Source organism: Centruroides sculpturatus, unplaced genomic scaffold (genome assembly GCF_000671375.1).
Source record: "Centruroides sculpturatus isolate CEXI.00-Female unplaced genomic scaffold, Cexi_2.0 scaffold991, whole genome shotgun sequence".
NCBI lineage: Eukaryota > Metazoa > Arthropoda > Arachnida > Scorpiones > Buthidae > Centruroides > Centruroides sculpturatus.
Genome location: NW_019385208.1, coordinates 253433 through 277971, shown reverse-complemented (window position 1 = coordinate 277971; position 24539 = coordinate 253433). Strand labels below are relative to the sequence as shown.

At 31.3% G+C, this 24539-nt stretch overlaps 1 protein-coding gene and 1 long non-coding RNA gene across 3 annotated transcripts in view; one reads left to right on the top strand and one right to left on the bottom strand.

The window, feature by feature from the left end:
• The window catches only part of LOC111636130 (laminin subunit alpha-like), a 111944-nt gene that overhangs the window by 34971 nt on the left and 52434 nt on the right, over positions 1-24539 (top strand). The window contains exons 18-32 of the mRNA XM_023381308.1: positions 624-737; positions 4137-4255; positions 5255-5341; positions 5420-5631; positions 5747-5847; positions 6324-6504; positions 7100-7243; positions 7800-7951; positions 10140-10238; positions 10352-10463; positions 16143-16310; positions 19460-19647; positions 19997-20113; positions 20186-20343; positions 21134-21272. Of these exons, the coding sequence (XP_023237076.1) occupies positions 624-737; positions 4137-4255; positions 5255-5341; positions 5420-5631; positions 5747-5847; positions 6324-6504; positions 7100-7243; positions 7800-7951; positions 10140-10238; positions 10352-10463; positions 16143-16310; positions 19460-19647; positions 19997-20113; positions 20186-20343; positions 21134-21272 (2091 nt within the window). The remainder of the gene's footprint in view (positions 1-623; positions 738-4136; positions 4256-5254; positions 5342-5419; positions 5632-5746; positions 5848-6323; positions 6505-7099; positions 7244-7799; positions 7952-10139; positions 10239-10351; positions 10464-16142; positions 16311-19459; positions 19648-19996; positions 20114-20185; positions 20344-21133; positions 21273-24539) is intronic.
• The window catches only part of LOC111636132, an 83375-nt gene continuing 65204 nt past the window's right edge, over positions 6369-24539 (bottom strand). For both annotated transcript variants that reach the window (XR_002758488.1, XR_002758489.1), the window contains one exon: positions 6369-6502. This is a non-coding gene — a long non-coding RNA (uncharacterized LOC111636132). The remainder of the gene's footprint in view (positions 6503-24539) is intronic.

The window sequence follows — 24539 nt, the reverse complement described above, 5'->3', positions numbered from 1 at the left end:
ATCAGAAGGAATGGAAGATGATGATTTTTTTTTTTAATCTGGAGAAACTAAATTTTTAAATTTGGTGTTCTAATAATTTTCTTAAGGCTTCATATTTGTTTATGAAATATAAGTACCTCATTTCTTTTTAAAAATCCCAAGATTCTTTTATGATTTCTCAGTTCTAATTGATTGATAAGTGAAAATCTTCATCTTACTCTGTTTTATGAAATTTAAATCTGAAAACTACATTTAGCAATTATACTGCTGGACAGACTAAGAACATGTTGATAAATGGATGTTTCTCTTTTTTGTTTGCATGAGAGATAAATAATTTTCCTAATAAAAATAAGCTATTGTTGGCTAATTCATTCCACAAATTAGGGCTATCATCAAGAATCTTTTTTCAAAACAAAAGATTCTTGAAAGTGATAATGTTCCAAATTAAACTTTGATAATGTTGACTTTTGTAATAAATATTATTATTTTCATTGATGAAATTTTTTAATATAAGTATACATAATTTGATGATAAATATAAAACAATGTTTGCTTCTTTTGTATTTATCCCTGAAAAATTGTTGCTTTATTACTTTAGATTTCTTTAATAAGGATAATGACGTTAAATGAATAATTTATTTTTAGGAATGTGCTCCTGGTTATTATCGATCTAAGACGGGTCCTTACTTAGGATTTTGCGTACCATGCCAGTGCAATGGAAATTCAGAATCCTGCGATGTTAAAACTGGGAAATGTTTTGTAAGTTGTTTGGAGAAAATACAAATTATTTAGTGATAACAGAAATTTTAATCTTCTACACAATGATTTTCACAAAAATTTTGCATTTTTTATGTATATAAAAAAAAAGGTACATTACATCAGACTACATTTAAAATGAAAAAATTGAGAAAAGTATTTTTGAGAATTTCACACCAAAATTTATTATAACAATAACAGGTATAAATAATTAAGGTTATTATATTATTTCACATTTTGTTGAGTGTTTAATACTACACACAGACATACATCCAATATACTACAATCTTCATTTATATTATAAGTAAATGATTCTTAATAGTTAAGGAATGACTGTATAAGAAGTTGCTTTTCTTAAAGACAAGTTTTCCAATGGAAACTAATATATTATTATTTATATAAAAGAGTTTGGTAAAAAATAACCCACCTTTTTTTATTTTTTTACCTTTGTTAGGAATCCAAAAAGTTTATCATATGCAAAATATTTGATAAAGCACTAAAAACAAGTAAAAATATACTCTCTCTACTTCAGACTTTGAGAATTGTACAGGTCAATACCAGCAAATAAATTAAACTTTTATTATTACCATTGACTTTATTAGATTATTGACACATTCCAAATTCATTTCATCTATTTTTTCCCTTAGGCCTCTTCAGGGGATACATCAAGATATCAGTCGCTGGTTACACTTTATATCCAGCAACCATCGCAGTATTCAAATTAAGTACAGTACATTTGGTGATGCAAAAATGTTCGACAATTTTTCTTTCTAAACAATTTTCTATTTTATACAATATTTTAGTATTTTTTCTATTTATATTACAATTAAATTTTCTGCAATGTAAAAACCATGCTGATTCCGTCCTTCTCAGTCTAATGGCTGCCTCATGTTCCTTTACTCTCAACTCCAATCTTCTTCCGGTTTCTCCAATGTAATAATTTGGGCTTCCACATGTACATGACATTCTGTATACAACACCGACAATCTCACTGTTTATTATACTGATAATGTTTGACATCTTATTAGAAAATTGTTTAGAAAGAAAAATTGTCGAACATTTTTGCATCACCGAATATACAAATGTACTTAATTTGAATACTGGGAACAACTGCTGGATATAAAGCATAACCAGCAAATGATATCTTGATGTATCCACTGAAGAGGCCTAATGAAAAAAAAGGCGAAATGCATTTGGAATGTGTCAATAATCTAATAAAGTCAATGGTAATGATAAAAGTTTAATTTATTTCTTGTCACTTATTTGCCGGTTTTGACCTGTAGAATCCTCAAAGTCGGAAGTAGAAAGAGTACATTTGTACTTATTTTTAACTGAAAATATTTATTTTTAGTGCTTTATTGTATATACTGATTCCATTGGTTTCTAATTATTGAACATATTTGATCTTTCAGTCACAAATAAGATCATTAAAAATAAAATTTTGTTTAAATTTAGACTATGAAATTTGCCCAATAAATATCGATTCACCAGTGAGGATGTCATTTTGTTAATATAAATTCTTTTATTCTGGATAACATCTCCCTTTTAAATCAGATTTCATTGAATTATCAAAATGAACATGATATAATAGTGTAAAATGAATGAATCAAAAAGCTAAGGATTATGATTGCAGTCTGGAAACATGATCTTTCCAATAATACCAAATCTATTAGTATAACTTGAATGGTTTATATTGCTTATCCAACACAATGTAGTGCAACTTAACTATCACTAGGCTTTCTTTCACCTTTAAAGTTGCACTACATTGTGTTGGATAAGCAATAGAAATAGAACACGACACGGTTTCAAGAAGATAAATTGAATGGTTTATTCAAAATGATATCAGGACTTAAAAATCTTAATATTTCTGAATTAACATTTAAAATGTCTTGATCTTTTCATAATCTACACCTGTTTATATATGTACTGTACAAGATTACCTCAAGAATCAAAATTTTAAGCGTACTAAATAATTAATTAGAGCCTTTCTTTGTGTTTTTCTATAACTATTTAAAATTAAATCAATAAACTAACATAACAAGCACCTTTTATTTAAAGAAAACAATATTTATGCTGAGGAACTTACAGATGATGATTTAATTTGAATATTATCTTAACTAAAATTTTCTTGGATTTGTGATTGGAAAAACAAACTATTCATAAAACAACATAATAAATAATTTATACAGCACAAATTAAGAAATATTAAATCATGTTATCATCCTAATCTATCTGCTACTTCAATAGACTTTTTTTTAAATCTTATATTTTGTAATGGGTTCATTAAGTATTTGTTGTTATAGCTAACTTTATTTAATTTAATAACACTGACCAACACCTGTTCTTAACTAATTTGAGGGTGCTAAATTCAGATCAGAGGTTCTTTTTTCCAGAAAACTCTGGTTTTTTGCAATTGATAAACATGAAAAATTGAAATTTTGACACTTTAACTCATTGACCTCTTTGTGCATGTGGATAGATATTTGATGAAACACTATCAAAATGAACTGAGCTATAAAAATTAAATTGCAACATAGTGTAAATGTCTTTAGTAATACAAACTGAAACCCATATAGTCATAAACCATCTCTTAAAATTAGCTAATTAATAAACATAAAGTTGCAAAATAATGGAAATACAGACAGGCATCAACTGATTGCTACACAGCCCCCAGTATAGGACCATTTGGTCCTATACTGCACTTGCACATAACATAGTCCCCAGTTTGGTCCTATACTGGGGGCTATGTTATGTGCAAGTGCATATGATCAAGACAGAAATTTGTGTTTTGGGTTCTTGCATTTGTGACATATTTCAGGACAATCCCATTTAATGCTCCAGCAGTAGTCTGCCATCATATGCTTGTCCCATCTCCCTTGGTAGTGTTCTTCCGTAATCTTCGGGTCACGGGAATTCCGAAAGGTAACCCCTTACGTTTCCCTTTCGTCCAATCATGCATTTCCATGCAGTTGTAACACCCTATGTGGGGCCCATTTCTTGTCTTGGTCCCCAAATAGTAAGTTCAAAGTACACTTTATAAGTGCTCCTCACGAAAGAAGTTATATTATGCCTTTGTCAAATAAGGGTGAAGTATCCATAAATGTAGCAGAAACTCTCTGGGTTGTTTGTATATGGATGTCTCCTTGTAGCCATGATCAGCTCTGAAAAAAAATCAATTTTCATATCTATGCAATTTTATCATATACCATGATGATAACATAAAGTGCTGGAATGTAAAAGTTTGAATTGTATGAAAACTACAGCATGGAGAAAAAAACCATTTGCAGATTTGAAATCAGCATGCCCAAATTATTAAGAATCAGTGAAAAAATTTGTTGGCCAATGTAATTAATACGCTTTTTAAAATTTTATATGAATTTCAATAAGAATTTTTAATTTTAGAACTGTAGACATCATACTACAGGTGACCATTGTGAATTATGTGCACCCGGATATCATGGAGATGCAACTAAAAATGATTGCTTGATCTGTGCTTGTCCTCAACCTAATGAATCTAATAAGTAAATATTTTAAAATTTTACATTCTTAAAAAATTATTTTAAAATCTGAACTAGTTTTTAAAATAAATTACAAGTAGATAAGTAGATATTTGGATGTTCACAGAGACAAAAAGTTTGCTTTGTTGGAGTTCACTCTAATAACAGTTTTTCTCAAGCACTTTCTTGACAATGTACTTGTTGCTTGAGAGACACCTAAATGAATCAGCTTAGTAGCTCAGCCATCTAACTTGTTTATGTAACATTTGGTTGTTGTACAGTACATTCTAAGACTATTGAAACCTATCCCTAACTACGCTATCCTCACTAAGAAAATTGCTTGATCACTAAGAAAATTATTTGACATGGCACATGTCAAATAATTTTCTTAGTTGGAGGTGGAGTGTCAATTATCTTAGATTTTATTACAACCAGATGACAATTCATAAATGAACAAGTTAGAACTACTTACAAATGTATCAGCTTGGTAGCTGTTGCCTGAAAATACTTGAGAAAAACTGTTATTAAATTGAACTCCAGTAAAGCAAACGTTTTGTTATTATATTTTTAAGGTTTACAATGGTACCTTGTACTTTAAATGTTAAATTCAAGAGAGATTTAATCTGGAGTTCAAATGATGCTTCTAAGTTTCAACTACATACACTGTGTAAATGTCATAAGTTGTGTGCCAAAGTTATTCCTTGTTTTTATTTTAATCACATTCTTGCATTACACTTTCTTTGCTTTATTTTTGATGTATTTGATTATATATATAACTCCCCTACTTATTAACCATGGCATCCACTAGGAGGGAGGTTGCAGTATCGATGATTGAGATAAAAAGTGAACTTTTTGTGAAACATGAAATCGACACACATGTGACAGATCTGGTGACCATGTTTAAGATGCTTAAATGCTTTGAATGGCTTCCTGGAATGAATTAAATTTGAAATGCAAGGCACCACTGTACCATAATATGTGGTGTAATACAATGATCAGATTTTAAATTTTTTAAAATTATAGTTTTGCAGAAAGTTGTGAAGTTTCACCAAGTGGCTTTGAAATTAGTTGCAATTGTAAACCTGGTTATTATGGACCCCGATGTGAAGTGTAAGTACATTATTTTTTTATGTCTAAAATATTTGCAACAAATCCAAACTTAAACAATAAACTATTTGTATACGTTAGATGTGCCGCAGGATATTACGGCCAACCCGAAGTTCGTGGAAGCCAGTGCCTTCCGTGCCAGTGTAGCGGGAACATTGACACTAATATTCCGGGAAGTTGTGATTCGGTGACCGGCGAATGCGTATTATGTCTAAATAATACTTTTGGTGCCGCCTGCGAACTCTGTGCTCCTGGATATTACGGAGATGCAATAAGCCAAAAAGATTGCAAACGTACGTTCGTAAACTGACATATACAAATTTATACATTAAAAGTAGAATATGAATTATTTAAAATTTACAATAAAAAAACTGATAATTTTAACTGATTCCATATTTTTCTTTTCAGCATGTGACTGTGATTCTTGTGGTACAAGTTATTGTAATCATAACACTGGTGAATGTGTTTGTCATCATAATGTAATTGGCTATGAATGCGATCAATGTGCAGTAAGTATATTGTAAATTGTTTTTTTAAAACTTTTTTGGAATTCATTTTAACCTCCTGCTTGCTTATACATCAGTATATATACTGCTGCTGAAAAGTGGAGATTTGTAATGATTTCTGGAGTTGTAATGAAGATATAAATTTATTTTTTAATTTGCATATTTTTTGCATTATCCTGTTACCCATTGGTTAGATAATTGCATCAGTCTATGTAGTGCTATGTGTGTGATTTTTTTTTGTAGTAGATGATCATTCAGTTTATGTATTGTAGATTTATAATAATACCTCATTTTCCTATTGAGGTGGGAACAAATGATTACAATACAGGCTATGCTTCATATATGAAATTATGTTTTAAGCATTGTAAATATAGTCTGAAATCTATAAATTATAAGTAACAAAAACAGTGTACTATAGTGTAGGTTAATTTATTTAGTTTATTACTTTAATAATCTTATGTAATTAATAAAAATTTCAGCCAAATCATTGGGGATTTTCAAGATGTCAGGGATGTGCACCTTGCAATTGCGAGATAGCATCGAACAGTCAGCAGTGTGATCTCGAAACAGGACAGTGTGACTGCAAGCCGGGAGTAACTGGAATGACCTGTGGCATCTGCGAACCCGGATACTGGTTATATTCACCAGAAGGCTGCATCTGTAAGCGAGATTATTATTATTATTTTCTATGAAAGTTTTAAATAACTTACATATATAAATATGCTTATCAATTTACACTGGAAAAATTTTGCTTTTTCTAGAGTAGAATTAACTACATGATCTTATAGTTTTGTATTAATATTATTTTTATATTGCCTTGAAAAGACCTGTAAAGTATGATAATTTTATGAAAGCGTGTATATTAAAAGACTGTTTGCAAGTTATGTACTAAAAATATTTAAAGAAGTTTTAATGTTTGATAGTTATGGGAATTTACAATATTGCTAATATGTAAATTCTAAATGTTTTGAATATATGTGAGGCCTAGCTGCAAAACATGGCATATGGTGTTTTTTCTTGATATTTTGAGAAAAAAACAAAAAAAATCCTCTCATGCAAAATGAGGTTTTAAATTGATACTTGTATAATATCCACTCTGGCATTTCTAACAGCATGATCATTAAAATTGAATCCATAGATTCAGAAACATCCCTCAATTCTGTTATGGTCAAAGTCGTGTAGTACATTTTGTAACTAGGCAACTCATATAGTATGAATACTATAATAGTAATTAAACAGAATAATAAATTTTCAGCATGTAACTGTGATGAAAAGTATTCTGCGGGAGCTGTCTGTAACCCCGACACGGGCCTTTGTCAGTGCCTTCCCGGAGTCATTGGCGATAAATGTGACAGATGTCCTTATCGTTGGGCATTTGTGGATAAAATTGGTTGTCATGGTAAGTTGGAAGTTAAATGAATGTTTTTTATTTTTCAGTTTAAATATTCCAGAACAAATAACATACTCCCTTCAGTGAGTAATAATCATTACTGTGTCTGAAATTATTTAGCAGAGTTTAAAATAAATTTGATGTTTAAGTGACTACCTTTGAAGAAGAAATCCTTTTTTTTTTATACTCAAATGAAGTAGCCAGGTAATGAGGGATAGAGTTCAGTTTCTTTTTGGCCATCCAGCCATATTTAAATCAATATAAGAAAGAAAAACTAATGATTTCTATTACAATTTTCACAACTTGCTTCCAATGATTAATTTATATCAATTTGATGTAACTTAAGAAAAACATTTGCATTTTGTAAAAAAGCTAATGAATACAATTCATTTAGATTATTTAAATTATTTCACTTTATCGTTGACTGCAGTTCTCTTATAAAATATTTTTTGGCATCAACTGTCAAAATTGGGGTGATATGCTTACATTACTGACTATTCAGTTTAATTTTAATTAAAAGTTTTCAAATATTTGACTTCAATATAAATTTCTTTCTTTAAATTAGAATGTGGCCCATGTGTTCATGCTCTTTTGGACGATACTGATTATTTAAAAAGTGTGATCGATCCCGTTTGGGAGGAGATGACAGACATTTCTACAAGTTATTTTGCCTATCAACGTTTGAATAATGTCAATAAAAGTGTTCATGAACTTTGGGTAAGTAAAAATTATTATTTATAACCAACTTCTTGTAAAACTGAGGGATAAAGTACACAAATATGTACAGTCGACCCCCCTATAACGTACGTTCCTATAACGACAATTCCTATAACGTAGCGAAAAAATTGTAGCAACTTTCGTATAACGTACCTCCTATAACGTCGTTTCGCGACAAGATTGATAGAGTCTGGACCAATAGTGGATGAGCAGCCGAACTACTTTCCTCCGACCCTGCGCCACGCTACGGAGCGGCTAAATTGAGTTTGCTATCGTCTGTTTAGTATTATATATAAATTATATATAAATTAGGTACTGTACATATAATTATATATTAATTATATATAAATTAGGTACTGTATATATAATTATATATTAACTTAATTTATTGTAACTTTATTATAATTATATATATGCTTTCTGCCGCCTGGCAACACGCTACGGAGATTTTAGGCTAGTAAGTTGAGTTTATTATCGTCTGCACAGTATGTAAATTAGGTACCGTAAGTCTAATACAGCACTAATTTTATACATTTCTTGTGAAAGAAACACTTCTTATTCAACGTCCATAAAAATTATTTATATTAATGATGTCTCCAAAGGTCAAGTTATTTTTCCGCCAAAAATTCGTTATCAGAAATTGCGGCCGTCGTTTCGCGTGCTGTTCCGCGATGAAAACCAGCTTTAAGCAACGGCGTAGTCGAACGGTGTAAGTAATCCTACAATTTTTTGTTTATAGCATAGTTTATACAGATTATTCCCAAAAAATTATACGTATTTTGGAAATGTTGAGTGGAATTAGTCTAGAATCGGTTAATTTTATAGAAGAAAACCTTTCGAACAGCCTTAGTCCGTAAAGTTCCCACCTATCGGGCTGCGATTGGCTCATTCCTACAACGTAATTTTCGGTTAGCGTGGAACGTATCTAAGCATTATAGGGGGGTCTACTGTAAAACTTTGATGAAATTCTCATAAAAGCAAAACATTTACTGAAAACTTTTTGCAAAAAAGTGTGTTTATTCTTATATAACATTGAAATAGATATGTAGAATTCAGAAGTAAAAAACAAAATATTAAATATTATCTTGTTTTTTTACTTCTGAATTCTATATATATTTTTTAAAAACTCATGAAAATAGTTGTAACAAACCTGAATTCTTCAATTATGTTGTCAAAATTGATAGAATGCCTAACAACTTTTCTAACTAATGAGCACCATGTTATAGATGGCCATCAGTCATTCACAGAAGCACTTAATTTGATAAATAAAAAGAAGACAATATATGGAAACTCACTAACAAGGAGAGGACCAGACATTCAGATTAAGATGTAGCCCTGAACACAAACGACTCTTCATTCAAGTAATAGGACCCCTTCTCAAGTGTTTCAGAAAAATAGGCCTCTGAAAATTGAGTGTTTAGCTAATAAGTCTTTGGAAGTTTCACTTCTTGTAATGGCAATAGCAGAATGGATCAAACACTAGGCAGTGGAGCTACTTGATGTAGCTTTGAGTCTTTGCAATTTTAGTTTTTTTAAGTTCTCAAGCATCAATCATTGGCCGAGTGAATAAAACCATCAAATGTGATAGTCCATTGCAGGTTTATGCCTCACCAATATTCTGGCCATATGAAGTTTTTTTGGGTTTTCTTGATATGTGTAACATCTAAACAAGGGCTAGTTTTCTATAGAAAATCTTCCAGGAAGGAACCCCCCTAACAGATCACTCAAGTATTGCACTGGTTTATCCAATCCAATTCAATCTTAACTACAAGCAACCCTGCAGGACACATGTATGAATGACAAGTATCAGTACATCCCAAAATTCCTCTGAGAGTGGAACTTATTGATAAAATGAATGAATGTTAATAAATGATATCTTTTCCTTTGTTAAAATTTTCTCCAATGTGGGATCCCTCAGATCCCCCAGATCCCCATTTCCTAGAGACATTCACTCCTAAACTTGTTGCAGCTTCCCCACAATCTACAAGTGGAGAAATTCTCCCTGTTCTTATTTCTTGGTTGTCCATTTCTTCACCCTCACAAAAAATGATGCTATATCACTGCCATCAGATGTCAACACCATCTTTGTACCATTACCCTGTTACCTTTGTGTTGTGTATGTTTAGGTGTACCTAACTCTCCTGAAATCTTTCATCAGTAAATTAGTAAAATTATTTTTGTATTTCAGCCCAAAGTGAATGCTTTCAATCGTTCTGAAATTGATTTGACGCCGTTGTTAACTGAGAGTGAAAGCATTGAACTTACAGCAAAGGTCCTTGACCTAAAGGTGAGATATATTTTAATATTTGGTTCATTATAAAAGAAATTTTGTTTAATCCATTTTAAGCAATTTTGATTCAAACTATTAAAAAAGTTATGTTTTTCTATTAAATATTTCAGACAAGTGAAAGCTTAGATGAATCCCATAAACTTGCAACAGAAGCAGATAATACAAGAAAAACAGCTTTAGAAGTAGAGAAACTTATCCACGAAGCTGCATGGAAAGCTGAAGGTAAATTTGTCTTAATTTATGCTGAAATGACTACTATATTGCATCTATTTAATAGTGAAACAGTGTCAATCATATCCTGATTCTGTTATAATTTTAAACATCAAATCCGTTAAACGTAACAGTTGATGTATAAGTTATTGGTTTCTTAATGCCCAAACCTAAAGAATCTAATGCATATTTATAACATTCATGAAATCATTTCTATTCTTCAGTGATGATAATAGCTGCATCCTAAGATATATAAGATTATCTCCTTCTGATCGCTATAAGAACATACAAATGGTATAATAGTCTGACTTTAATTCTTATTTTCTTTTCCATTCCTTCACATATCAAAAATTGTAGACTACTTTAATATAATTGTTTGTAGATTTGTACCTGCAAACTGTCTTAGCTCCAAATAATTCAGACACAGACTTTCAAGAATCCTTCATTTTCCTTTTATATCTGAAGTAAAGAGAACTTAACTATTCATTTAATAATTTGTTATTCATTAAAGCTTCTTTTGTGCTAATTACGATCTTCTATCCTCCTCTACTGATTGGATGGGGTATCCATCTTTGTATATCTTAGAATTGGAAAAAACATATATAATATTGAAGGAATCAGAAGAGATCCTTTGCTTTTCATTAACTTATTTTAATTTAGTCTGGTAAATAGTGTTATTAATTTTTGTTGGTGAAGTTGGATAAACTGAGCCAGCAAGGATGTAAACAAGAGATGGATGCAACTTCTATATGTCTTTATTCTACAAAGAGCTACAGACACAGTACATATTAGAAATATAGCAATAATTCAGAGGGTCACAGGCAACTAGAAAAAATAAACAGTGTCACTATACATCACATTCTATCTTTCAGGAGATAAACTTTTTAACACATGACAGCCACATTCCTAACAATCCCCCACTTGGCTGTTGCGTGGCCAAAGGTCTTTCAACAACAACTGTTAACATTATCGAATATTAAGACCCAATAGTTTACAACATTTCTTGTGTTTAATAGGACCAAGTGCCTTTGTCAATACATCTGCAACACAATGACAATATTTTCAGTCGAGATATGTTTTAGTTTTATTTTACCTTCACTGACGAGGTCTTTTATAAAATGTAATTTTACGTCAATATGCTTTGCCCTTTTGTGAGAGCCTTCCCCATTGGCCAAACATATTGCTGCTTGATTATCAAAAAAATATACAAATCGTTTTTGTTTTAAGTTTGCTTGATAGCAATTCTCTTAATAGCGAGTTAATCCAAATTGCTTCCTTACTAGCGTCAGTAATTGATACATTTTCTGCTTCGCACGTTGAAAGGCTAACAGTAGTTTGTTTACAGCTTGACCAGCTCACGAGGTTATCTCATACATCAAACATCCGATAGATTCTGAGTTGATGTCGAGAATACTCAGCAGGCAATCACCTCAGGTTTCTTAAGTTTTAAGCTAGAGTCGCACAGAGTTGACACTGCATTACATTTATCCATAAAAAAACGTTCTAAAATTTCATGAATGTATTTCTGCTGGCTTAGTGTAATTGTACCTGAGTTGTTATCCTTTCTAATTTCTATCCCTAACAATGACTTTGGAGAACCCAAGTCTTTTAGTTTGAATGATTCTATCAATCTCTGCTTAATTTCGTCTACCCATTTATCATTATTATGAGCTATAATATCATCATCTACATGAATCAGCAGTAATAAAGTTTTTGTACCTTCAGCCCTATAATATAAACAGTCATCAGAGCTTGACCTTTTCAATTTTATCTGCATCAATTTTTCTTTTATTGTTTGTTGCCACACATTGCCCTGATTGTTTTAATCTGTATAATGCTCTATGCAATTTATAAACCCAGTTTTCTTTCCCTTCTATGCTGAAACCTTTGGTTGTATTACATAGGTTTTGTCATGCAACTCTCCATTAAGAAAAGCTGTCTCGAAATCAAACTGTCCCTGAGTTCTAGGTTTTTCATTGCAGCTAATGCAAATAGCATCCTAATAGTTGTGCTCCTAGTGGTCAATGCATATGTTTCCCCAAAATCTACTCCACTAACCTAGCTTTGAATTTACTTTTCCCTTCTAATTCCTTCTTTGTAAAAACCCATTTAGTTTTTATTGCTCTCTTATTACTGGGCAATTTACATAATGTCCATACCTTTTGATCTTCAATTGCCTTTAACTCAGTTTTCATTGCATTAATCCAATCTTTAGAATTTGCATTCTTAATTGCCTGCATATATGAAAAAGGCACTTGACCTACCGCATAAACAATTGGATTTCCGTATCTTTGTGGTGGTCTAACATTTCTTCTTAATCGAGCACTTGTAGGGACAGATGAATGGTTCTGCTCTTGATTTTGCTCATGCTCTTCAGATTCATCAACCATGTCCTCACAATTGGAATCAGCCCCCGCTGACCTTTGATGTTCATCTTTTGTTGAACTTTTTCTGGTCATCTGAATTAGAGATGGGGAATACATGGACAGTTTCTATCAGTTTCCTGTCAAATGTATATCTTCTTGACATTTCATCAATTCTTGAGCAACAAGTCCATTGTGATATCAAGAGACATTTACGTCTCTTGATATCACAATGGACTTGTTGCTCAGATCATACAGTCTGTAAACTTTCATGGTGGACGAGTAACCAAGAAAGATGCATTTTTGTGCTCGTGCTTGAAACTTATGCTTTTGTTGCATCTTATGGATGTGTACATAAGCTGTGCATCCAAATACTCTAAGATGTCTCTAACTCACTTTTCGGTTAAACCATTTCTCATATGGAATATTTCTATTCTTTTGTGGAATTTGATTCACGATGTAAGCTGCTGTTAAGATACTTTCTCCCCAGTACTCTGGTGAAATATTAGCTTCTAGTAACATGCAGCAGGCCTTTTCTAACAAAGTTCTATTCATCCGCTCAGATTTTCTGTTCTGCTGCGGTGAGTACGGGGAAGTTAGTTGGTGAATTATTCCATTTTTACTCAAAAAGCTTTTAAATTGGCTACTCACATATTCACTGCCGTTATCAGTTTGCAAGCTTTTTATTTGTTTGCTTTTCTACCAATCTTTTATAGTTTATAAAACAATTAAGTACTTCGCTTTTGTGTTTTATGAGATATACATGAATCCATCCAGAATAATCGTCAATGAAGGTCAGCAAATATTTCACACCTCCAAGTGATGTCACTCCCATAGGGCCACATACGTCACTATGTACAAGCTCTAACAGACCTTTTGTTTCTTGATTTTTTTCTTTGACCGTTAACGGCTGGCATTGACTTTTGCCTTTAATACACACATCACAAGTTTCATTTGATACTGTTTTGTAGTCGATGCTGTTTGGTTTCTCCTTTAATATATGCTTCATTGTAGCTTCACTTGGATGTCCCATTCGTTTGTGCCATAACCAATATTTACTCTGATGACTAGCTACATTAACAATGTTTTTATACGTATCCAGTAAATACAAATGATTTATCTTCTTTGCTGTGGCATACATAAGTTTGCCCTTTTTGATGACACATTTATACTTCCATAGAAATAAGTACTCAAGCCTCTCTTGGTAAGATGGCTTACTGATAGCAGATTGACTGTTGCTTTTGGCACATACCAAACATCTTTTAGTATACAATTAAAAGGTACACCTTTCGCATTTAAGCACAAGGATATATCACCTTCACCTGCGACTCTCAAAGTTGAATCGTTTGCCACATATATCACATGATTGGCAGGTCTAAACTTTACGAAAAGCTCACGAGCATAACTTAAATGATGAGCACTACCACTGTCAATTATCCAGTCAGAGTTGTGTGTGTTAACACTTTTTTTCTTGCAATTGAACATAGCATTATTCAATTTTTCTGATTCGGATTTGTTTCACTGTAACATTGCGATGATCTATGTCCATATTTGTTGCACTTGAAGCATTTTCCGTTAAAGATTCTTGTATCGTCATATTTTTGTTTTATACCAGTGCCTCATCTATTGAAACGGTTTCTTGTTGCACTAAACACTTTTGACTCATTAGTACTACTGCATTCATTTTTTCTGGCAGCAAGTTGCAACAGTTTAGTTTTAACTGCAACTGAGGTTAATTTTACATCTGTGGCAATCGCTAAATTGGTCACTAAACTATCATATTCCTCCGGTAAGCGCATCAATAATAATTCGGTATGCTTCTGATCATCAATTATACAACCAATTTTCCTCAACTGGTCAACGAGGGTTTGTATTTTGCTAATATAAGCAGCCATACCTGAACATGTGTTAAAATCCATGGAGTAAAGTTCCCTTTTTATTTGCAACCTTTTCAGAATACTCTTATCTTTGTAGAGATTTGCTATTGTATCCCATGCTTCCTTTGCACTTGTACAACTTTAACATGGTCCCCAACTGTCAGGGCTATCGATCCTAATGCCCTTCGATCTCAATCTGTTATCGGCGTCTCAATCGCTGCCCACGGATCTTCCTTCATCAAGAGCATTTTCACGTTGAATTGCCATGATGACAAATTGGATGAACCATCCAGTTTTTGGAAGTTGACAAACCCTTTCTTTGTGAAGATATCTCCATGTAAATTTTCCATCTCACACATTGTCTTTTGGATCCCACCAAATCTCATATAAATCCAGTATCAAACCGAACAAAAAACTATTACTGTCCTGGGTTACTGGGAAGACATTCCTGGGCCCATAACCTTTTGTTAGTGAAGTTGGATAAACTGAACCAGCAAGGATGTAAATGAGAGACAGATGAAACTTCTATATGTCTTTATTCTACGAAGAGCTACAGACACACTACATGTTAGAAAAATAGCAATAATTTGGAGGGTCACAGGCAACTAGAAAAAATAAACAGTGTCAGTGTACATCGCATTCTATCTTTCAGGAGATCTTTTTAACATGTGACAGCCACATTCCTAACAAATAGGTTCTTTTAAGCTTGTTATAAAAGTCCTTTATCAAATGTAGATCAAATTATTCCTTTTCTTTCTGTATTACTACTTTCACTAATGCTCAATTCCCTGCTTTTCTGGAACTGATTGGAAAGAATGGACATGCTAATTTCACTTATGCATACAAATGTATTTTGGATTCTGAGTTCAAATCTCTTCCATCTCCTACTTCCCAGATTTCTGTAAGTTACTATCATTCCTTCAGCAAACCATGTGTATAGTTACACATGTAGTGTTGTAATAACACACATTTAGTGATCACCCAGCTAGATTTTCTATATATGTCATTATCCAATTTTGTAATCTTTATTATATTCTCTGGATAACACCAGGTACTTTAGCTTGTTCATGCTATAATAGCCTTAATTATATTAGTGTTGCTGTTTTTTTTTATTTCATAAAGAATAATGTAAGATTAAATAAATACTATTTGATGCATAATTTCCTGTTATGAAAAAAATTTGAATGGTTNATACTGTTACAGTTTAAAAAAATACTCAAAATCAGACCTTGTAATGTTTATACAATTAATCTGCACTAATATTGATTGTTTATGTGAAGGATTATAAAATGTAACAGGGACAAAAGCATTGCAAAATGCCAGAGGATCAAACCAAGTCCCAAATATAGATTTATTTCATAAAGAATAATGTAAGATTAAATAAATACTATTTGATGCATAATTTCCTGTTATGAAAAAAATTTGAATGGTTAATTTCATTTAAATTTTAGAATTAGTTAAAGAATTGAAGGAGTTGGCAGAGGGTCTTACTGGTTCGGTGGGACCAAGTACAGACCTTCTGATTACAGAAGCGGAAAGAATATTGGATGAATTGAAAACTAGAGATTTTTCGGAACAGAGAAAAGTTACTGAAGAAGAATCAGAATTAGCAAGAGAATGTAAATTTTTTTATTTTTTCTTATACAATAATTCTTAAATTCATATTTTTTACGTATAATTAGTGATAATCTTGTAGAACAAAACTCCTAAGTTAGCCTAATGAGAGAGAATTTTCAGGAAAGTCATAGGTTTAATATTAAGATATTTCCAAGTAGCCCTCATAGTAATAATCTCCAGTGAGCAATTAGAGAAAGGAAGAAAATTTTATTATGTACAAAAATTTGTTACATGTTGAGGCTACTTCTTGATGTAATCGCACCGTAAATTCAGGCACTTATTGTAGCTTGGGCTGAGTTTCTATATCTCCTCATCAAAGAAGCTGCCACTTGGGAGCTGAGTCAATTGTTTACGCTGTCTGTCAGACATTCATCCGGGAGTAAGATCTGGGCTATGTGGATGGTTCAGGGGTTCCTATGCACTGGGAAAGTCAGGGAATTTGTCTCCTTGACTGCCTTTATAATTTTCTTGGCTCACAATAAGATAGACCAAGTGTAGCCATCTGCAGGCAGCAAGAAGTAATGTGGTACAATGCAACTTATGAAAAGACATGCAGAATATTTTCAGGACCCAAAAATTATTGCACACAAAATAAATCCAGAATTTATGAACTAATTAATAATTATTATTACATAGTTTGAAAAATTCAAATTAAGCCTATTTAATTATATGTATGATTTATCATAAGTTATCATGCAACACTAAAATATTTATCAGTTTATATTAAAAGAATGTTTTCATCATCATAGGATAGCATATACAATTATAAACTTGATGCAATATGTTGATTAACAGAAATAAAATTGAATTCAGTGCTAAATAATGGACTTTTTGGCATCCAAAAATAGTAAATTTATTTTGACACTAAAAATTTCAGTTAAGGATAAACACCAAAAAATATTTTAAAAAAGGAAAATTTTTTGTATTATTGAAATTACTTTCCCACCATAACTATTTTGTCTAACTTTTAATTTAATTAGTTAAAATAGGAGTGTTTACATTATTTAGTTAAAGTTAAATACTAACTTGAATTTAATAAATGTATGTAATTTTTCATATTATCACTAAAACATTGAAATTACAGTAGATCCCCCTATAAGACGGTAGATACGTTCCGTTCTTTATGAATCAATTTTGTAGGAATCATAGTTTACGGACTACGGCTGTTTGAAAGGTTTTCTTTCATAAAATTAATCGATTCTAGACTAATTCGACTCAACATTTCCAAAATACGTATATTTTTTTGAAAATAATCCGTATAAACTACGTTATAAACAAAAAATTGTAGGATTGCTTACCGAGTGTGTACCGTTCGACTACGCCCGTTGCTAAAGCTTGGTTTCGTCGCGGAACAGCGCATCAAACCGCGGCCGCGATTTCTGATATTATTTTTCTGCGAAAACTTCGTTGACCTTTGGAGACATCCTTAATATAAATAATTTTTATGGCCGTTAAATAAGAAATGTTTCTTTCACAAGAAATGTATAAAATTACAGTACTGGACAGACGATAGGTCGCCTAACTCGCCGTAGCGTGACGCTAGACGGCGAAAAATATATATTTAATTATAATAAAGTTACAATAAATTAAGTTAATATATAATTATATATACAGTACCTAATTTATATATAATTAATATATAATTATATGTACAGTACCTAATTTATATATAATTTATATAATACTGTCCAGACGATAGAAATCTCTCCGTAGCGTGGCGCTACGGACGGCGGGTAAGTAGTTCGGCTGCCCGATGACGTTTTACGTATTATAGGAGTTATTTTTACCGTTGTTTACGGATAATGCCACAATTTTTATAGGAATCATAACTATAGGAAACGGTTTTATAGGTGGATCTACTGTACTTGAAATTTTAAAATAACACAAGTAGGGTCTGGACCCTGGTAATTAATTCTGGTTACCTTATGTGCTTAGTGGATAAAACACTGGTAGTTGGTTGCAGGTTTGCACCAATGAGCTGGCCACATGAAGTTTTTCAGGTTTTCTTCACAAATCTAAAGACTTGTAGTTAATAATAATGTATGAGGTATGTATAATAGAAATGTAAAGAATGTACAAGTGCTATTCATCAATTTTTATTTTTTATCTTTTGATACTATACCTAAAAGACCAAGTTCATAAGCAGTTCTTTAAACTTTGCAAACCATATCAAATGAGTTAATTTTGATGTAAAAATTAAAATATAACTTTGGCTGATGACATTTACAATTTTAGATGTCTTACAACACAACAGAATAATAAAATACATACTGTTACAGTTTAAAAAAATACTCAAAATCAGACCTTGTAATGTTTATACAATTAATCTGCACTAATATTGATTGTTTATGTGAAGGATTATAAAATGTAACAGGGACAAAAGCATTGCAAAATGCCAGAGGATCAAACCAAGTCCCAAATATAGATATAATATACAGAATTTTAACAGCAGTATTATGAATATTTTAAAAATATATTCACTGTTTCTTACAAATTTCTCAAAAAATAAATTGTTTTGTTACATAATCAATTTTAATTTTCTGATTTATTTCCCCAGGAGAAAACAAGATATTAAGTATAATGAGGGAATATCAAAAGGTTAATATTAAAAGTTCAGGAAATTTAGTAAATATAGTTTATTCTGTTATTAATCCACCACCATAAATCTATTTTATTAAATTAAAACATTTTATTTTTAATTTTAATAATTCAGCAATTATAAAAAAAAAGTCAAATGCTATTTTATTTTGTCAATGTGCTGTACCGTGAGGGTTGGGAAGTCATGGAATTTAAAACAAAAATTTGAGTAGGAACCCCACAAGTTGCAGGTAATTTTTTGTGGCAACAGCTGTGTGTGGGGTTCTGCATTATCATGCAGTAACACAATGCCTAATGTCAACATTCCTTTGTTTGAAAGACTCTGGGTAGTTTTTTCAAAATTTCACAGTACATTTATGAAGTTATCTCCTGGGTGGCAACAACTTTGAAAAAGAACTCATCCCATTCTATGAGAAGTGCCTGAATTTACAGTGATTACATCATGAAGTAGCTAATTGATATGCGTAATAAAATTTTATTCTTTGTATCATAATCTTCAAAAGCTTCTAAGAATATTTTTGAAAATTAATTTCATTTATTTAAATTTTTTCAGTGCTTGAACAAGTAAAGGATTTTCAAATTCCAATGTTGTTGAATAAAGCAGATTTGGATAAACTGAAGGAAAGAGTAAAACAATTGGAAAATTTTGTTACTAATTACATAGACAATGCAAACGAAGCCAATAAACTTACTGACGATTATAGGAAAAATGCTGAGTATATCAAAAATATACCAACATTGGTAAGTCATAAGCAAATAATAATTAAAGCAAGTATATTTTATGGCCATTTATAATTACAAGAAAATCTTAATATAAAAGATTCATTGGCTAGCAAGCAGAGTTTATTATAGTGTTCCAAATATAATATGTCATTACATATTTTTGTACTGTTGAATGAATGATTATGAAAGTTTTGACAATCAAGCATTGCTGGATTTTTTAAATTAAACTTTAGAAGGCTTCAAATTTATATATGAAATTTTTTCAATCATTAAATTCTACAATAGCATAGAAATAAAAATTCATTAAGCATTGTCAATAATAAAAGTGGCTTTTTTGATGAAGTATTTGGTTCTTTGTTTTTTCTAGGAAACAGTGAATAAAATAGGAGAAAAATCAGAAATGATAGAAGAATTACTTGATAAGGCACTAGATCTTCTTGAAAAAGCAGAGAAGTTATTGAATGACGCAGAGAATAACTTTGATGTAAATTATTATATTTTTTACAGAATATTAAATTTAAGTTTTTTTATAATTGATTATCCCTCTTGTAAATAGAATTTTGAAAGAGATTTTGAAAGCATGCTTATATCAGGAAGGGAATTAGCAAACAATTTAGAAGACTTAGAAATAGAATTAGAAGAATTAAGACCACAAGTTGAGGAAGCAAAGTTGTATGCAGAAGATCTTGCTAAACAAGCTTTACTCTTGGACAGGTAACTTCATTAAAATAATTTAGAGTTTTATAGCTATAAAAAATGATCAAAATGCATATTATAATCATTCAGACTTTTGGTAAAGTGAAACAGATTCTTGTATGGAATCAAAGTTGCATAATGAAAGTATTAATAATAGAACTATTGACAAATGTGATTATAATAAAACTGAACAATTTCAATTAATGTCTTGAGTAAATTTGTTGATCACAGTTTGAAAATTAGTAATAAAACAAAAAGTTTGCTCATAACTGAACTTGATTTACTACTAAAAAATTTATAATAATTAATTGTCAAATTTGTATTGTTTTGCTGATTATAAGAACAAACTGTAAAAAATGTCTAAAAACATTGCAATTTTTGTAAATCATGCACAAATTAAGAAATACTAATCTTATTGCTATTTGCTAGTGAAATAGGATATGGCACCATTATCACACTATCTTTTTTGATTTCCAAATCAGTTTGGTCCATTGCTACATTAAAAGGTTAGCTTATTAATAAACTTAAACACTCTAATAATAGCCAATTCCCTTTTTAAGCAGATAAATAGGATAAGATTGAGATTTGATAAATTAAAATGCACAGGGATAATCAGTTTTTATCATGCCATTTGTAATATATATAAAAATCTAATATATACTAAAGCATTTCTAAGTTGACTGCCCTCACATAACAATATTCATTACATAGACTTGAAATGTTAAAGGTTTTGAATTTTGAACGTTAAATTACACAGTTACAGATAAACTAGAAGGAATACTTTTAATATGAAAATTTTCTATTTCAGTTTATTGGCAGACACAAGAAATAGTTCAGAAGGAGCAGTGAAAGCTGCAACTGTTTACCAAGATATTATTTTAGCCATCGATGATGCTGAGGAAGCTGCAAAGGATGCATTAAGAGCAGCTGATGAAGCTGGAATTAAGGTTATTTATTTATTTCTTACACATTATGATCAAAAGCTTTGGGAACTTGGATCAACATCCTACTATAGACTGCTCAAGTTTTGCAGTAATTTGTCCATTAGTATTTGAATAACAGTTGATTAATGACTGCATAACTTTAACATAACAAATTTTATTTCAAGTCTATATCAATTTATATATATATACTTACAGTAAGACCTACTTAATGCGGGGGAAAGGGGAACATGTGACCAAAAATAAACAGATTTTACTTTAGTGATAAACGAGGTCATTTTAAGTTATCTGTATAATTGTGGCGTAGTAAACACTAGTATTGTGTTTTATTCCAAAGACACATGGCAGATTTTCCATCAAATTCCTTTATTAGTTGAGTCAACTCAACTAATAAAGGAATTTGATGGAAAATCTGCCATGTGTGTTTGGAATAAAACACAATACTAGTGTTTACTACGCCACAAATATAAAACAGGACACGGTTTCAAAAAGAAAATCAATTATCTGTATAATAATATATGTTAAATAACACAGAGAAATATAAAGTTCATTTTTTGTGAAGAAGCTCCTGGCTGTACTGAAATTGTTGTTTTTCGTGATAAGGAAAGACAAATGAAGCTTCATAACTTTAAGTAAATGTCAGTAGCAATAGATTGCATTCCTTTCAAAATCTGGATCAATGGTTTCACTTTTACTAAGAAAATCTGTAACAGGCTCTTTGTTTTCAGAATCACTATTTTCCAGTTCTACATGAATTCCTTGTTCTGCCAGTTCTTTAAGGTCTTCACTAGAAACCTGCAGTAACTCCTCAATATCCTGCTGTACTGATTAGGTTGACAATTTGGTCAACCTAACAACAGTGATAGGCTCATCTCGTTAAGAATTTTTGAATACTTTCAGCCATAACTTCTTCCACACTCCATTCATGCATTTATCAGTTAATTCTTGCCAAGCAAAGTCGATATTGCCTATGGCATCCATGATGTTATATTTTTTCCAAAACAAACAGATTTAAGGAAAGTACAGTGCTACAATGAATTGCCACCTTTTGCTGATTTGATTCGTATATAATACAATTATTCCCGAACACGAACCAATGTCACGATAATTGGTGCAAATTTTGAGCAGACCACATATCAAATCAGCATTAAATGAGGTCTTATCACACCAGTGAACAGGGGTAAATTACAAAATCTAATCATTAAAGGTACAGCTCTCTATGATCATATTATACTGAACACTTAAAATGCATTTCAGATTCAATACGTCCCTCTTCAGTTAGTGTTCTTAAAATTATTCAAATCCCAACCATAAATTGTAACATTATCAATTAGGAAGATATATATATATTAGCTGTTACCCGCGACTTCATCTGCGGAGGTTTTGCAAGCAAACCCCATTTACATTCAATATTTCAATAACCATAGTAATTGTTATATAACACCTACCGCTGAGAATTGCCAATAATCAAACTATTTTCAATTTGATCAATTTTCTGGAACATTACAATCGTTCTATAATCGAACCAATATGCAATAACAAATTCGAATCTAAAACAGTTCAAACGTTTTTTAAATTGAAATAGATAAAAATATTTATAACAATGTCTGAAATGTTATTAATTTAATACACCTAAGTACTCGATGAAGACTAAATCCTCTCCCTCTCCCCTGCGGGGGAATTTCAAAAAATCCCTTCTTAGTGTGCATTCTCATGGCATATCCTACTAAAACGCAGATAAAAACAAAAAATCGCAACTAAAATAGCACAGTAGAAGCCATTTTTCCGGTTAAGCCTTAATCCTCTCCCCCGCAAGGGAATTTCGAAAAATCCTTTCTTAGTGTGCGTTTTCATGACGTACCCAACTGTATACCAAATTTCACCTCTAGGTTCAGCGGTTTGCTCTGGGCGATGATGAATCAGTCAGTGACTCAGTCAGTCAGGACAAGCAATTTTATATATTTAGATATATAATTTATGTACAGACTTGAAATAACACAAAATTTTGTTGGAAAAAGTAGTACAGAAATGTTCCAAATGCTACAAATATGACTGCATTCTTAAAGGCTATCTTGTACAAAGGTATACCAGGGATGTAGGAGATTTAAAAATGGCAAAACATTGACTAAAGATGATTCACCACAGACAAAAGTAATTAAGACATCATTGCTTGAATAGAAGTTAATCATCAAATCACTATACAAGAACTAATGGTGAACTTGAACATTTCATTTTGTTCATGCCGATTGATGTTGCATGAACTGAGATACTGGAGAGTAGCAGCAATGATGTCTTTTTTACTTGTGTGTCTCTATGATACCTTCAAACAACATTTGGTAGCATCCTTAAAGGCTGTTATCAGCATTTGAAATGTTTCTGTGCCATCTTTTCCAAATTTCAAAAAATTTAATGCTCTTTGTACTATCACACAGTCAGTAATTAAACTGTTACTCAAGTACTAATTGCTTAGATTTCATTGCAATTCTTCAATCTGTAGCAGGAAACTGACTACATATGTGTGTTAATTACATTGATAGTGGAGTTGTTTTTACTTTAAACGAAATATATCTTAACTGTTTTTTTTTGGAGTCTTTATTATATACTCCTAACATTTCCAAGTGCTTTTGGATCTCTTGGGTCATAAGTAATCTTGTCTTTAAAATGCTTTTCTTAACTACAGAAATAAGAAAAATGATGTTAGGAACTTCATGAGAATGTATAGTATACATAAGTACACAGAGATAATGAGGAGGACTTTTAAAGAAAAGTGGAAGGAGGAGGAAATAGTAGTTAGGATGAGAACATCGACTGGATGACATGGATTTTTGGAAAGTTTAAAAAAGACGTTCATTAAAAATAGTAAATTATTACAGTCATTATTAAGTACATGGAAAGGATATAAATTTAGTAGACAGTGGGTTGAGTTTGAAAGTGAGTAACAATAGGAGGCATTGTAAAAAAATTGACCAATGGTCTGGAATGGAGGATTAAACACACATGAAGAATGAAGAGCTTAAGAAAGATGTACCTTGCAAAGGCACTTGATGTAGTATATAATATAGACTTCAAAAAGCAGTTAATATTTGTTCTCCAATATTCCCTGTAGCATTTAATAAGTTTAACTAATTTTTAAATAAATTTCAAAAATCTATAGATAAATATATTTTACATTAAGATTTGAAGACATTGTAACTAAGGTAATGCAAATTCATACAGCATTTTCACTCACTAAATCTATATATAATATACAATTTCATTTGCTTTAAAAATTAG